We start from the raw sequence: 11,042 nt of genomic DNA on the forward strand, positions 1-11,042 counted from the left end.
ACTCACTCATCCCACAATGAGTGGACCTGGACATCTCTGCCTTCCTCTCTCTGATTTGCACGTTTATGGAACCCTTACAAAATGCCAGACTCTGTTCCAGGCGCTTGATGTAATAGTGAATAAAGAAAGATGCCTGCCTTTATAGAGTTTATACTGAGGGATGGGTGGGGAAACATTCAATAAACACTACATGAATGCATCAGTTCAGTTCGGTCGCTCAGTGGTGTCTGACTCTTTGCAACCCCATGGACCACAGCACACCAGGCTTCCCTGTCCATCACCAACTCCCGGAGCTAACTCAAACCCATGTCCATCACGCCCATGATGCCATCCAACCATCTCATCCTCTGTCGTCCCCTTCTCCTCCTGCCTTCAACCTTTCCTAGCATCAGGGTCTTTTCCATTGAGTCAGTTCTTCGCGTCAGGTGGCCAACATATTGGAGTTTCAGCTTCAGCATCAGTCCTTCCAATGAATATATAGTAACAGAAATAAGAAAATCTGGCCATTTCAGAAGCAGGAAAAAAGAGCCTGTCTGACAACATCACTGGGATGTGGGACACCCCCCCCCCCAAGCCCTCAGGGCAAATCTGTGGCCCTGTTGCCAATGAAATCACTCAGCCCTTTGCACCTCCAGGGCCACACCTGTCCCAAGGGACAGGCCCCCACTACAGGGTCCTCCTGCCCTGGACACTCCCCTCCCACACGGCCAGCTCTTCTGCAGAGGCCTCCTGACACACACCGCATCCTGGGTAGCTGGCACAGGCCAGCAATGCTCCAGCCCGATGGTCTTTCTTTATTCCCAGCTCTGACACCACCTGTGTGACCTGGCTAGGTTCCTTGGCCCCTCTGGGCCATTTGTAAAATGGGGGAAACAAGGGTTTCTACTTCAGAGCAAGGGGGGTAGTATAAGTAAGTCAACAAATGTTAAACACTGAAAACAGCACCTGGAAGAAGTGTTTGTTATTATTGTTTGTTTAGGTTTTTCTCTCCCTTCTGGACTAGCTGGTGGAGGTTAGTAAGGTTCATTCACATAGGAGCAACTGAGTCACCTCCACGTCCTACACTCTACAGAGTCTAGTATACAAAAGGCCCTCAGAACATGTCTGTACTGCAAATTCATTCGCCACTCACTTATTGAGTGTCTTCTGAATGCCAGGCTAGGAGCTCAGATGGAGCAGTGAACAAGACAGGGTTACTCCCCACAGCAAGAAGAGTACTAATTTCTAAGCCAGAATTTCTCAAACTATCAATATTTTATCTAAGAAACTCTTTGCGTGGGTGCTCAGTCGTGTCCAACTCTTTGCAACCCCACAGCCTGTAGCCTGCCAGGCTCCTCTGCCCATAGGATTCTCCAAGGCAAGAATACTGGAGTGGAATACTATTCCGTCCTCCAAGGGATTTTCCAGACTCTGGGATCGACCCCGTGGCTCCTGTGGCTCCTGTTTTGGCAGACAGATTCTTTACCACTGAGCCACCTGGGTAGCCCAAGAACCTCTTCCCTCTTAAAAAACTTCAGGATCCCAAAGAGCTTTTGGGACGACAGAGGATGAGAGGGCTGGATGGCATCACCGACTGGATGGACATGAGTTTGAGTAAACTCCGGGAGTTGGTGATGGACAGGGAGGCCTGGCGTGCTGCGATTCATGGGGTCGCAGAGAGTTGGACACGACTGAGGGACTGAACTGAACTGAATGAGAATTACCATGTTAGAAACTAAAACAGATACATTTTAAAATGTCTATTAATTTAAAATAACAGTAACAAACTCACATATTAACGTAACTGACACATTTTAACGAAAATGGTTATCTTTTCCAAAACCAAACAAAATAGTAAAAAAAAAAAAAAAAACCACTGATACTGTTTGGAGTTTTTGCAAATATTTTTAATATCTGATTTAATGCAAGACAACTGGATTCTCATGCCGAACCATACGTTGCTCTGGTTGAAGAATATGGAAAAAATACTTCCAAAAATATATTATCCTTTTTCGTAAAAATTGAGAACACTAATACTCCGCCCCTGCCCCGGCCTTGCCCACTACGCAGCGGCCAGACCCGAGAGGCTTTACCTGCCAAGCTGGGCTACTGGCGCACGGCTTCCGGGAGAAGGTGCCGCCTGTCTCTCAAAGGGTTGATTGGGTTGCGATTGGACGACAAATACCTCCTTCGGCGCTTTGGCCCCGCCTCCAGATCCCGCCCCCTTCCCTCCGATTACCTCACTCATGCGTTCTAAGGAAGGAGGGTACTTCCGTCCTCTCACTGAAACTTTTGGTTCTAGCTCAGGTTTCCGCCGTAACCACCAAGGGAGCCAACGGCGGAAGTAGTTGAGACGTGTGGGCGGGATCAAGCGCCGCCATGTCGGCCACCTTGCTGCGGCGAGGCTTGGAGCTATTGGGGGCTCCTGAGGGTGAGGTTCTCCCCGAGGACGTTCGGCCGGGCGGGAAGGTGGCAGGGGCTGGGGGCAGGAGCCCCGAGGGTGCCGAACGATCCAAACCAGTCTTAGCCTCGGTGGGATGGGAACCCTGAGCGCCCTCCGACCCGAGTCCGTTCTTTACAGCCCCCGGGGCCGCTCCAGGACACACCAAACCAAGCCAGGCTCCGACGAAGCGGACCCGGAAGGCGAAGGCGACCCAGGCCCAGAAACTGCGGAACTCCGCCAAGGGAAAGGTGCCCAAGTCGGCGCTGGGTGAGCTTGGGAAGGGACTGAACGCGCTGTTCCCGGGGGCCGGGGGCGGTGCCCTAGAGGAACTGGCGCTGGAGTCAGGGCTTCAAATGCTTCCTAGGCGTTTCTAGAATACCTGCGGTGCGACGGGCCCTGAGCGGGGTCCTGGGAACACGGAGATGAACGAATCACATCGTTCCGACCCTCAAGGTCTACAGTCCTAGTGGGGAGAGAACACTGAGGAGTTTCAAAATCAGCCTGTGGTTGGGTCGCTGTGATGAGGTTTGTGCTGTAAAACTGCTGCTGCTGCTAAGTCGCTTCAGTCATGTCCGACTCTGTGCGACCCCATAGACGGCAGCCCACCAGGCTCCGCAGTCCCTGGGATTCTCCAGGCAAGAATACTGGAGTGGGTTGCCATTTCCTACTCCAGTGCATGAGAGTGAAAAGTGAAAGTGAAGTCGCTCAGTCGTGTCCGACTCTTAGCGACCCCATGGACTGCAGCCTACCAGGCTCCTCCGTCCATGGGATTTTCCAGGCAAGAGTACTGGAGTGGGTTGCCATTGCCTTCTCCAGCTGTAAAACTAGGGTACTTTGAAAGGGACTTAGAATACTAAGACTTCTCTGAGGAAGCGACATTTAAGCACAGACCTGATGGAAGTATAAGAATGAGCTGGGGTAAGTATACTGTTGGCATATGTGGAATCAGAAGTTTATTATTAATCTTTGAAATGTTGAAAGAAAGAAGCCTGGTCGAGGTGACATATAGTAAACGAGGGTCAGAGACAGCGTTTAATGCAAGTTAACCCTCCGGGTGCTCTTCTAAGCCTCTGACAAATGTTTGCTCATTTGTTCTCACAACTCTGTGAGGTCGGCGCAGTCATTAGCCCCATTGCACAGATGCAGAAACAGACCCCTGCCCAGATGGCACAGGTGGAAACCAGGCAGTGGGTCTCCAGAGCCCTGCTCCCACCTATTCCTTCAAGTAGAAGGAGCTGTGGCCTGAGCAGTGCAGAGTCAAGGAGAGTCCTGCAGATGGAAGCTGTGTTGATGGTGTCAGTGGTGGATTAGCTGTGAGGATGGAGGAAGAGGGAGTCGGCGAGAACCGAGCATCTTGAGGGATTTGGCACCACTTAATGAGATGTACAGACTTGAAGAGGGACAGGTGTAGGCAGGATGGTGGGGTGTTTGATGGTTTGACCTGTGGCAGGACTCGATAAGCTCCTAGTGTGTCTTCAAATCCCCAGTGTTAGTTGCTCAGTTGTGTCTGACTCTTTTGCAACCCCACGGACTGTAGCCCGTCAGGCTCCTGTGTCCTTGAGATTTTCCAGTCAAGAATACTGGAGTGGGCTGCCATTTCCTTCTCTAGGGGATCTTCCCAACCCAGGGATCAAACCCAGGTCTCCCACATTACAGGCAGATTCTTTACTGTCTTGAGCCACAAGAGAAGCCTCAAATCCCCAGGGCCTGGTGCAATATAAAGGTGTTCAAGTATTTGTTAAAAGAACTATGAATCTCGGGGAGGAAAGACAACAGGAGCAAGTGTGAAAGCAGGGAAGTGAGCCTGGGTTGAGCCACAGTGATGCCAGGGTGGAGCGGGCAACACCCTCCATCCCCACTCACCCCACCCCCCTGCCATGGCACATGAGTGAGGGGACTCTCAGGGCCAACCTAAAGGATGCCTCTGTGGCTGCCACCTTGGTCTGAGCTACACTTGTCTCTTGCCTGGATTATTACAAAAACCTCCTAATTGGTCTCCTCCTTCCCCCTCCCCTCATCTGTTTCTCACCACAGCAGCTGAAGTGATGCCGTAAAATCCTAGGTCAGACCTGTCTCTACCTTGCCTCGCACCCTCCAGGGACTCCCGTCAGCCTCGGTGAGAGCCTGAGTTCTTGCCATGCCTCCATGCCTGCTGAGGCCCCCCATAATCTGCCCCCTCCAGCTTCGTCCCCTCAGGTTCTCCCCTCCCCATCCTTCAAGCACATTAGTCACACTTCTTCCTCAGAGCCTTTGACTGACTGTTACACCTCTCCAGAATGCTCTTCCGCCAGTCTTGGCTCAGAATTCCTTTCAGTGAATTTCAGGTCTTCTCAAAGCTTATTTATTTAGACTTGCCACCTTCCCCCCATCCCTCACATTTCTCATTTCTGTTTACCGTTCTCTTTTTCTCAATAAAACGTTCACCCTCTAAAATACTGTTTGCCTTGTTTACCATCTCTCTTCCTTCAGAATGGAAGTTCCATGAGGGCAGGACTTTTGGTCTGTTCTGTTTCCGGCTCTGTGCTCTGTACCTAGAACAGTGCCTGACACACAGTAAATGCCCAGGACACATTTGTTGAATAAATCACTTGAGCAGCTGGAACCAAGGGGGACTTTGAGCGGGATCTACGTGGAGTGTGGTTTTGACAGAGAGGCCAGACTGTTGCAGTGACATTGGGAATGGACCATGGGGCCTTCGGCAGGGCTGGGGGGCGGGGGTGGAGTGGGGAGACGTCAGAAGGGGACCCAGGTGGCTTCCAGGGAGTGAATCTGGAATGAAACCACCCTCTCTGCCTCCACAGCTGAGTTCCGGAAGAGAGAGCGTCGAGGTTACCTTGGAGTAAACCTGAGGTTTATGACCAGTGCAAGAAGCACAGTGGACGAATCCATCACCCGGCAGGTTCGTCAGGGGGGTAAGCTGTGGGAAGTGGGGGTGAAAGCTGAGGCTGTCCCGGGGATCCGTGGGAGTCTCAGCCCTGAGGCTAGGATCGGGGTGGGTCCCCCTCCAGGCTCCCGAGAGCTGGACGCGCTGCTGTGCAGTGAGGGGCCTCCTCAGAGGGCTGACAGCGTGAGCGGGAAGGAGGGAGCCCAGCCTCACTCCCCTGCGGCCCCTCTGGGCCTCGGCTGGCTCTTCTGTCAACAGAAACGACGTGCCCTCCCCCTCCCGAGACGCGGAGAGGGCCGGGGGAGAGGGTGGCCCTTGGGTGGCTGCGCCAGGCTGTGGGGCTCCAGGTGGCTGAGTCACCACCCAGGGCTCCTGACCCCCTCATGTCCCCAGATTGTGCGCCAGAACCGAGGCCGCAAGGCCTGTGACCGGCCTGTGACCAAGACCAAGAAGAAGAAGAAGGCTGAGGGCACTGTGTTCACTGAGGAAGACTTCCAGAAGTTCCAGCAGGAATATTTCGGCAGCTAGGCTCCCAGGAGGGCACAGCCTCCTCTGACCTCTCAGCCCGGGGTGGGGAACTCCTGGGGGAGCTGGCGAGCTGGAAGCCCACAGGAGGACCTTCAGCTCAGACTTGAGCTGACATTTCCAGGCTCAGGAGGTGCCACCTGCCTGCCAGAAAGGAACACTTCTGGCTGTTTTGTTTGCTTTGCCCCAGGGAGGGCCTCTGGGCTGTTTGCTGTGGAGAGGCCGGTCACTGGGCGCTTGGGGACCACACCTCCCGACAGGAGGAGGGCCACTGGGTGGACTTCCAGGTTCTAATAAATGTGGCCCCCTGGCTGTGTGCTGCTCAAACAGGGTGTCTCCCATCGTCTCCCCTGGTACCAAGGAGCGTCCACCCCACTCCCCCTCCAGCTGCTTCTTAGGCTCCAGGTGAGAAGTCCTTGGGCCTAGCCCCAGTGCAGGCGCCAGCCTCCACTGGCCTCCTCCCCCTGGAGGGCAGCCACAGCTGAGAAGGCAGCTCTTGAGGCAAAAATAGCACCCACAGCTGCTGTGGGTTCATTCCAGGGAAGCCAACACCAGGGTCTGAGGGAGAGATCACTGCTGCCTCAGGCCAGTGCCCAGGGCGCGGGCACACGTGGTGGGGGGACACATCAAAGGCCACTTTTTTCCCCTCTTACCCCCTGTCACGAGGTGGCAAGGGTGTCAATGTATGGCAAGGTGAGGGGGAAGGTGGAGGCTGGGCTGTCTGGGGGGCGCCGGCACTGCTGAGCAGAATGCCTGAGTGGGTGAGCAGTGCTGCCCCGCTTGGTCTTCAATGTGCTATTGACAAGTCCTGGAAGCCCCAGTTCTTCTGGGGACAGGTTGGGGGCCTTCAGGCTGCTAGTCTAGCTCTTGTAGGGCCCCCACTCACCCATGCCTAAAAAGCTCCGTGGGACATGCACTGTCTGGCAAGAACTTCCAAAGGGCCCCGTGGCTGGGAAGCGAGTTGGCCCATCCCACCATGGGTTCTTTAGTGCAGGAGAGGGTTTTGCCCCTTACACACCCATCCTGGGATGGGGAGCACTTTCCCTGGTTATTAGCCAGCTTTCCATCCTCAGTGGGGACACAGAGGGGCCACAGACCTGCCTGAGTCCAAGTTGGAATCCTTCCTATCTGCAGGTGGCTGCCATCTGAGTAGAAAGCTGGCCAGCCTTCCAGGAAGTCAAGGTGGGAGGACAGGAATTGAGACTTCAAAGGGGTATTGTTCCAGTGTCCCCAGATGGGCCTGTCCAAGAAGGGTGAGGCAGGTGTGCCCTGAGCTCTCCACCCTCCGCCCCTGCAGGGAGAGGCCGTTGCGTGTCCTTTCTCTTTTAAGGAGCTTGGCAAGCAGCAGGCTTAGCTGCTCACTGCCTCTTGTTCCCTGAAGAACAGGCTCATCAGGCCCCCTTTCCTAAAAAGGATGCAACGGACAGATCTGATGGGAAAGGAAGGCTCAGGAGCCAAGAGGACACTAGGTTGCCATTTTGAGGCCAAGGCTAGAAAAGACCAGTTCTGAGTGGCTGTGAAGCACCTGGAAACATGTCTCTGATGGTTTGGAGCAGCTGGCACATTGCCTGGAGGAGACCCTACAGTAACCAGCAGAGCCCCAGCCAAGGCTTCCTGTGGCTTCCACATGGGGTGGGCTGCTCCAGCCATCCACTGCCCTGGGCCTCCATGAGTGGAAGGGCTGGCTGAGGCCCTAGCAAGACAGCCACATGGGCACGTGAGTGGGAGGCTTAACAAGTTTATGCAAGAGTTGGGTGGACCATCTTCGGTGACTTCCTCTAGCAGAGCTGGGGTGGGGCAGTCCTCTTGCAAGAAGTTTGTTATTTTGGGGGGTTTCATCCCCACCTCCAAGGCTTGGCCTGAGCTGCTTTCTCAAGTGCTCTGCCCGTTCTGTGTCCACAACTTTTCCTGTCCTCAGGTAGTTAAATCCTCAAAAATCACCAAGGCCACATACCCCCTTGGTGCCCTGGAGAAAAATTCCCACCTAGGTCAGCACCAAGCAGCCCAGCCCTGGGTTCAAACGGCTGGCCCTACCACTCCTGAGTACCCCCTGCTGTAGGACATGGGTCACCATGGGCACTGCGTCTACAACAGTGCCTGGTGCCACATTCACAACCCTCATGACCCACTCCTCTACCTTGTTCTTCACCATGGAACACTCATCTTCCCTCCACAGGCCCCAAAGGACTTTAGAGGCCTACCCAGGCTGGGATTGTCTCAACAATCCCACCAAAGAAAATGTCTGCCATATCCTACTTTAAGACGTTACCGGTGGGAGGGGGGTTCAGGATGGGGAACGCATGTAAATCCATGGCTGATTCTTGTCAATGTATGGCAGAAACCACTACAATATTGTAATTAGTCTCCAACTAATAAAAATGGAAAAATTTTTAAAAACCCGCCATTACCGGCCAGGGTTGTAAGAGCAGTGTGGCACCAGTGCCCTTTCATCCTGACTCTTCCCCAACCCCCCACCCACGGACAGCAGGCCTTCCAGCTAGCTGGCCTAGGTGCCAGAAGGGAGCCTGAGAACCAGCCAGCCTTCTGACCTCACTCATCTGTTTCAGCACTTTAGAGCCAGCTCTCTCTCAACAGACCCTTATGGGAAGAGGCCTGCAAAACATTAGAAGCCTATGTATTTAATATTGGCACAAAAACAGGAGTGGAGTCCAGGCTTTTCCTCCCACCCCATTTCTTGGCTAAATTCCCCAGCCTCACACCCAAGGGTGGTGGTAGCATTAAGTCTAACAGTTCTTGGTTTTCAGCGGAAAACCCAACGACCTACTACTGGAGGGATGTAAACCAACTCAAGTGTCTCAGGTCCAACCACATCAGTCATCCTGGGGCTTCCCTGGTGTTCGAGGTTCCAACTCCTGCTCCCAATGCAGAGGGTCCAGGCTCCATCCCTACTCAGGGATAAGACCCAGCACAGCAGTTATTAAAAAATCTTCACCTACGGCCCAAGTGTCAGGAAAAAAATAATCTCACTGCGTTTAAGTACTAACAACCAATCCCACAGCAATTGAGACTTTGGGGGGACTCATTAGGACTCTTACCAGAGGCAACACACCAGACTGTGTAGTAGTACTTTCACTACAAAATAATTTATTAAAACACAGCTTCAGCCTCCTATATACAAGCGCACATACTCCTGACTACCCTAACTAGGGGACCCTTTTCTTCTCCCTTGCCTTGCGAACCTCTTCTATCAGATCTTTAAGATACTGGATCTCCTTGGCCAAGGAATCTGCCTTCTCTTTCAGAGCCTCATTCTTCTTTTCTAGCTCTTTACATTCACCAGTGAGAGCCTCCTGTTCTGCCCTCTTCTTCTGGCGGTACCTAGTGGCTGCTGTCTTGTTCTGCTCCATTTTCTTCAGCTTCTTGTCTAGCTTCTCACCCTTTACTTTTGCTGCTACCATCTTCTCTCCAGGAGGGTCGTAGGGTTTGGGGCGGGAAGAGCCACCGAGGGCACCTGGAGATGGCAGGCTCTTATTTGGAGAGCCCCTGGAGGTGGAGGGGCTGTGCTGGGGAGAGCCCAGCGAGGAGTCAGGGCTCATACAGATGCCGCTATCATTATCTGAGGGGGCATCCTCCTCCTTTATGCACTGAGGGATCACAGTAATGCAAGTGGTGGAGTCTGGCTTACTATCTCCTTCAGAGATAACCACTTCACTGCACAGCTCTAAACTAAAGGAATGATCTGGAGTGGAAGAAAGGGCCCCTGGGGAAGGGGGAAGAGGTTGCAAGAAAGTGAAGGGGGCACCCTGGTCAATTGTTGGTAAACTTTCTGGAAGATGGCCAATTGGGTTCACTATCTGGGGGGGCTCCTTGTTAGTCTCCTGGAGTAGAGGATCAAAGAGATCACACGTGTCATCCAACGTGGCCAAGAGCTCATCTGGCATGGTTTCCAGGTCATCCATACTCAACAGGGTATCATTAAAATCAAACTCCTTCAAATCCATTTTCTCCACCATCCAATCTGTCCCGGAGAAAGCATCCTCTGGAAAACATAAAAAGTTGGAAGAAAATTGAATCAAATGTAGGAGCCCCTACCACCAGATCCCACAAAGAAGTAAGAAAAAAATCCCTCTTACCCTTGCTGTTGTCTGAGAAACTGACCAACCCATCCACAGCCAGCCATTCGGAGGAGCCTGCCTTAGCCTTGTCGCAGGAGAACCCATGAGGTTTGAAGTGCTTGGCCACCTCCAGGTAGTCATCTAGGAGACCTAAGCTCTCTTCAGCCCCCAAACCCGACGGGTCGAAGGGGGACACGAAGTCCCTCACGAACACCTCGCTGCTCAGGAAGCTCATCTCGGCCATGTTGCGAGCTTTTGATGCTTAATTCGAGGAATGTGCTTAATTCGAAGGTGTCTTTGTCGATTACAGCAAGGCTGCTGCTGAATGCCGTGAAAAGCCTGGATAGAAATTAGAAACCGAGTCCCATTAGAAATCAGCTGGTCCGAGAACTTCATCTTCTCACCCATTAGGCAGGATGGCCAAACAGAACTCCACTCCGTGTTGAAAATAGGGACCACGTGGCCCCAAGGCCATGGTGTCACCCTTACATTAGGCCGCACAAGATGGACGCCCGGCCCTTCCCTACCGGCCACAAGAGGAAGTCGCCCCACCCTCGCGTCCAAATCCGGCCCGAGCCGCCCGGCCCCGCCCACGCCCCTCCGACTCAGGCTGCGGCCGCCGCCCTGCCCCGCCGCCATCTTTGCTGCCACGTTTCGCGGGACGCCAGGTGGGACTCCGGTGGGTTCCGGGGAGCCCGGGGCCGACCAGTGCTTCGCTCCGAGGCAAAACGCCTATGTCTCCCGACACAAGGGCACCGGCGTTTCGGGGACACCCAAGCAGGAGTCACGCGTCCTAGGCGCTCGTAAAACCGCTTCCCCCTCCGCGACGCCGCCAGTCCGTCGGCCGCGCCCAAGCAGGCGAAAACCCCCTCACCGACCCAGGGGCGCCCAGCCGAGCGGCTCCTCCCTAGTACTTACGCCATGGCTTAAGCCGCTGGGGGGTTGCCGCTGCAGAGCCTGGTGCTGCTGCCGCCGCTGCAAAGGCCGATGCTGCCGCAGGCACTGCTGCCTCTAATGCGCCATGGTGGCCGCGGACCCTGGGGGGAGCGGGAGGAGAGACGGTGCGCACTTGCCCGGAGGAACTACATCTATAGGCGGGAGGAAGAAAAAATGGCGGCAGCGGCCGAGCGCGGAT

General features: G+C 54.1%; 2 protein-coding genes across 2 annotated transcripts; one reads left to right on the top strand and one right to left on the bottom strand.

The window, feature by feature from the left end:
- The first annotated feature begins 2,244 nt into the window (after nt 1-2,244).
- On the top strand, nt 2,245-6,158 carry RPS19BP1 (ribosomal protein S19 binding protein 1). The gene is made up of 4 exons (XM_043880710.1): nt 2,245-2,410; nt 2,561-2,689; nt 5,224-5,321; nt 5,700-6,158. Exons 1-4 carry the CDS (start codon nt 2,359-2,361, stop codon nt 5,832-5,834), a joined length of 414 nt encoding a protein of 137 aa, XP_043736645.1. The 5' UTR covers nt 2,245-2,358; the 3' UTR covers nt 5,835-6,158.
- Nucleotides 6,159-8,916: 2,758 nt separating this feature from the next.
- Nucleotides 8,917-11,042, bottom strand: ATF4 (activating transcription factor 4). Its single transcript, XM_043880709.1, has 3 exons — nt 10,826-11,042; nt 9,926-10,246; nt 8,917-9,831 (listed from the first exon to the last, which is right to left on the bottom strand). The coding sequence occupies exons 2-3, from the start codon at nt 10,149-10,151 to the stop codon at nt 8,996-8,998; spliced, it is 1,062 nt and encodes a 353-aa protein (XP_043736644.1). The 5' UTR covers nt 10,152-10,246; nt 10,826-11,042; the 3' UTR covers nt 8,917-8,995.

The sequence above is a fragment of the Cervus elaphus genome, chromosome 22 (genome assembly GCF_910594005.1).
Source record: "Cervus elaphus chromosome 22, mCerEla1.1, whole genome shotgun sequence".
In the NCBI taxonomy this organism is placed as follows: Eukaryota; Metazoa; Chordata; class Mammalia; order Artiodactyla; family Cervidae; genus Cervus; species Cervus elaphus.

Coding starts and splice junctions, on each gene's coding strand:
- ATF4 (XM_043880709.1), bottom strand. CDS start 10,151: ATGGCCGAGATGAGCTTCCTGAGCAGCGAGGTGTTCGTGAGGGACTTC. Junction 9,832..9,925: donor TTTCTCAGACAACAGCAAGG/GTAAGAGGGATT, acceptor TATGTTTTCCAG/AGGATGCTTTCTCCGGGACA.
- RPS19BP1 (XM_043880710.1), top strand. CDS start 2,359: ATGTCGGCCACCTTGCTGCGGCGAGGCTTGGAGCTATTGGGGGCTCCT. Junction 2,411..2,560: donor GCTATTGGGGGCTCCTGAGG/GTGAGGTTCTCC, acceptor CGTTCTTTACAG/CCCCCGGGGCCGCTCCAGGA. Junction 2,690..5,223: donor GGTGCCCAAGTCGGCGCTGG/GTGAGCTTGGGA, acceptor CTGCCTCCACAG/CTGAGTTCCGGAAGAGAGAG.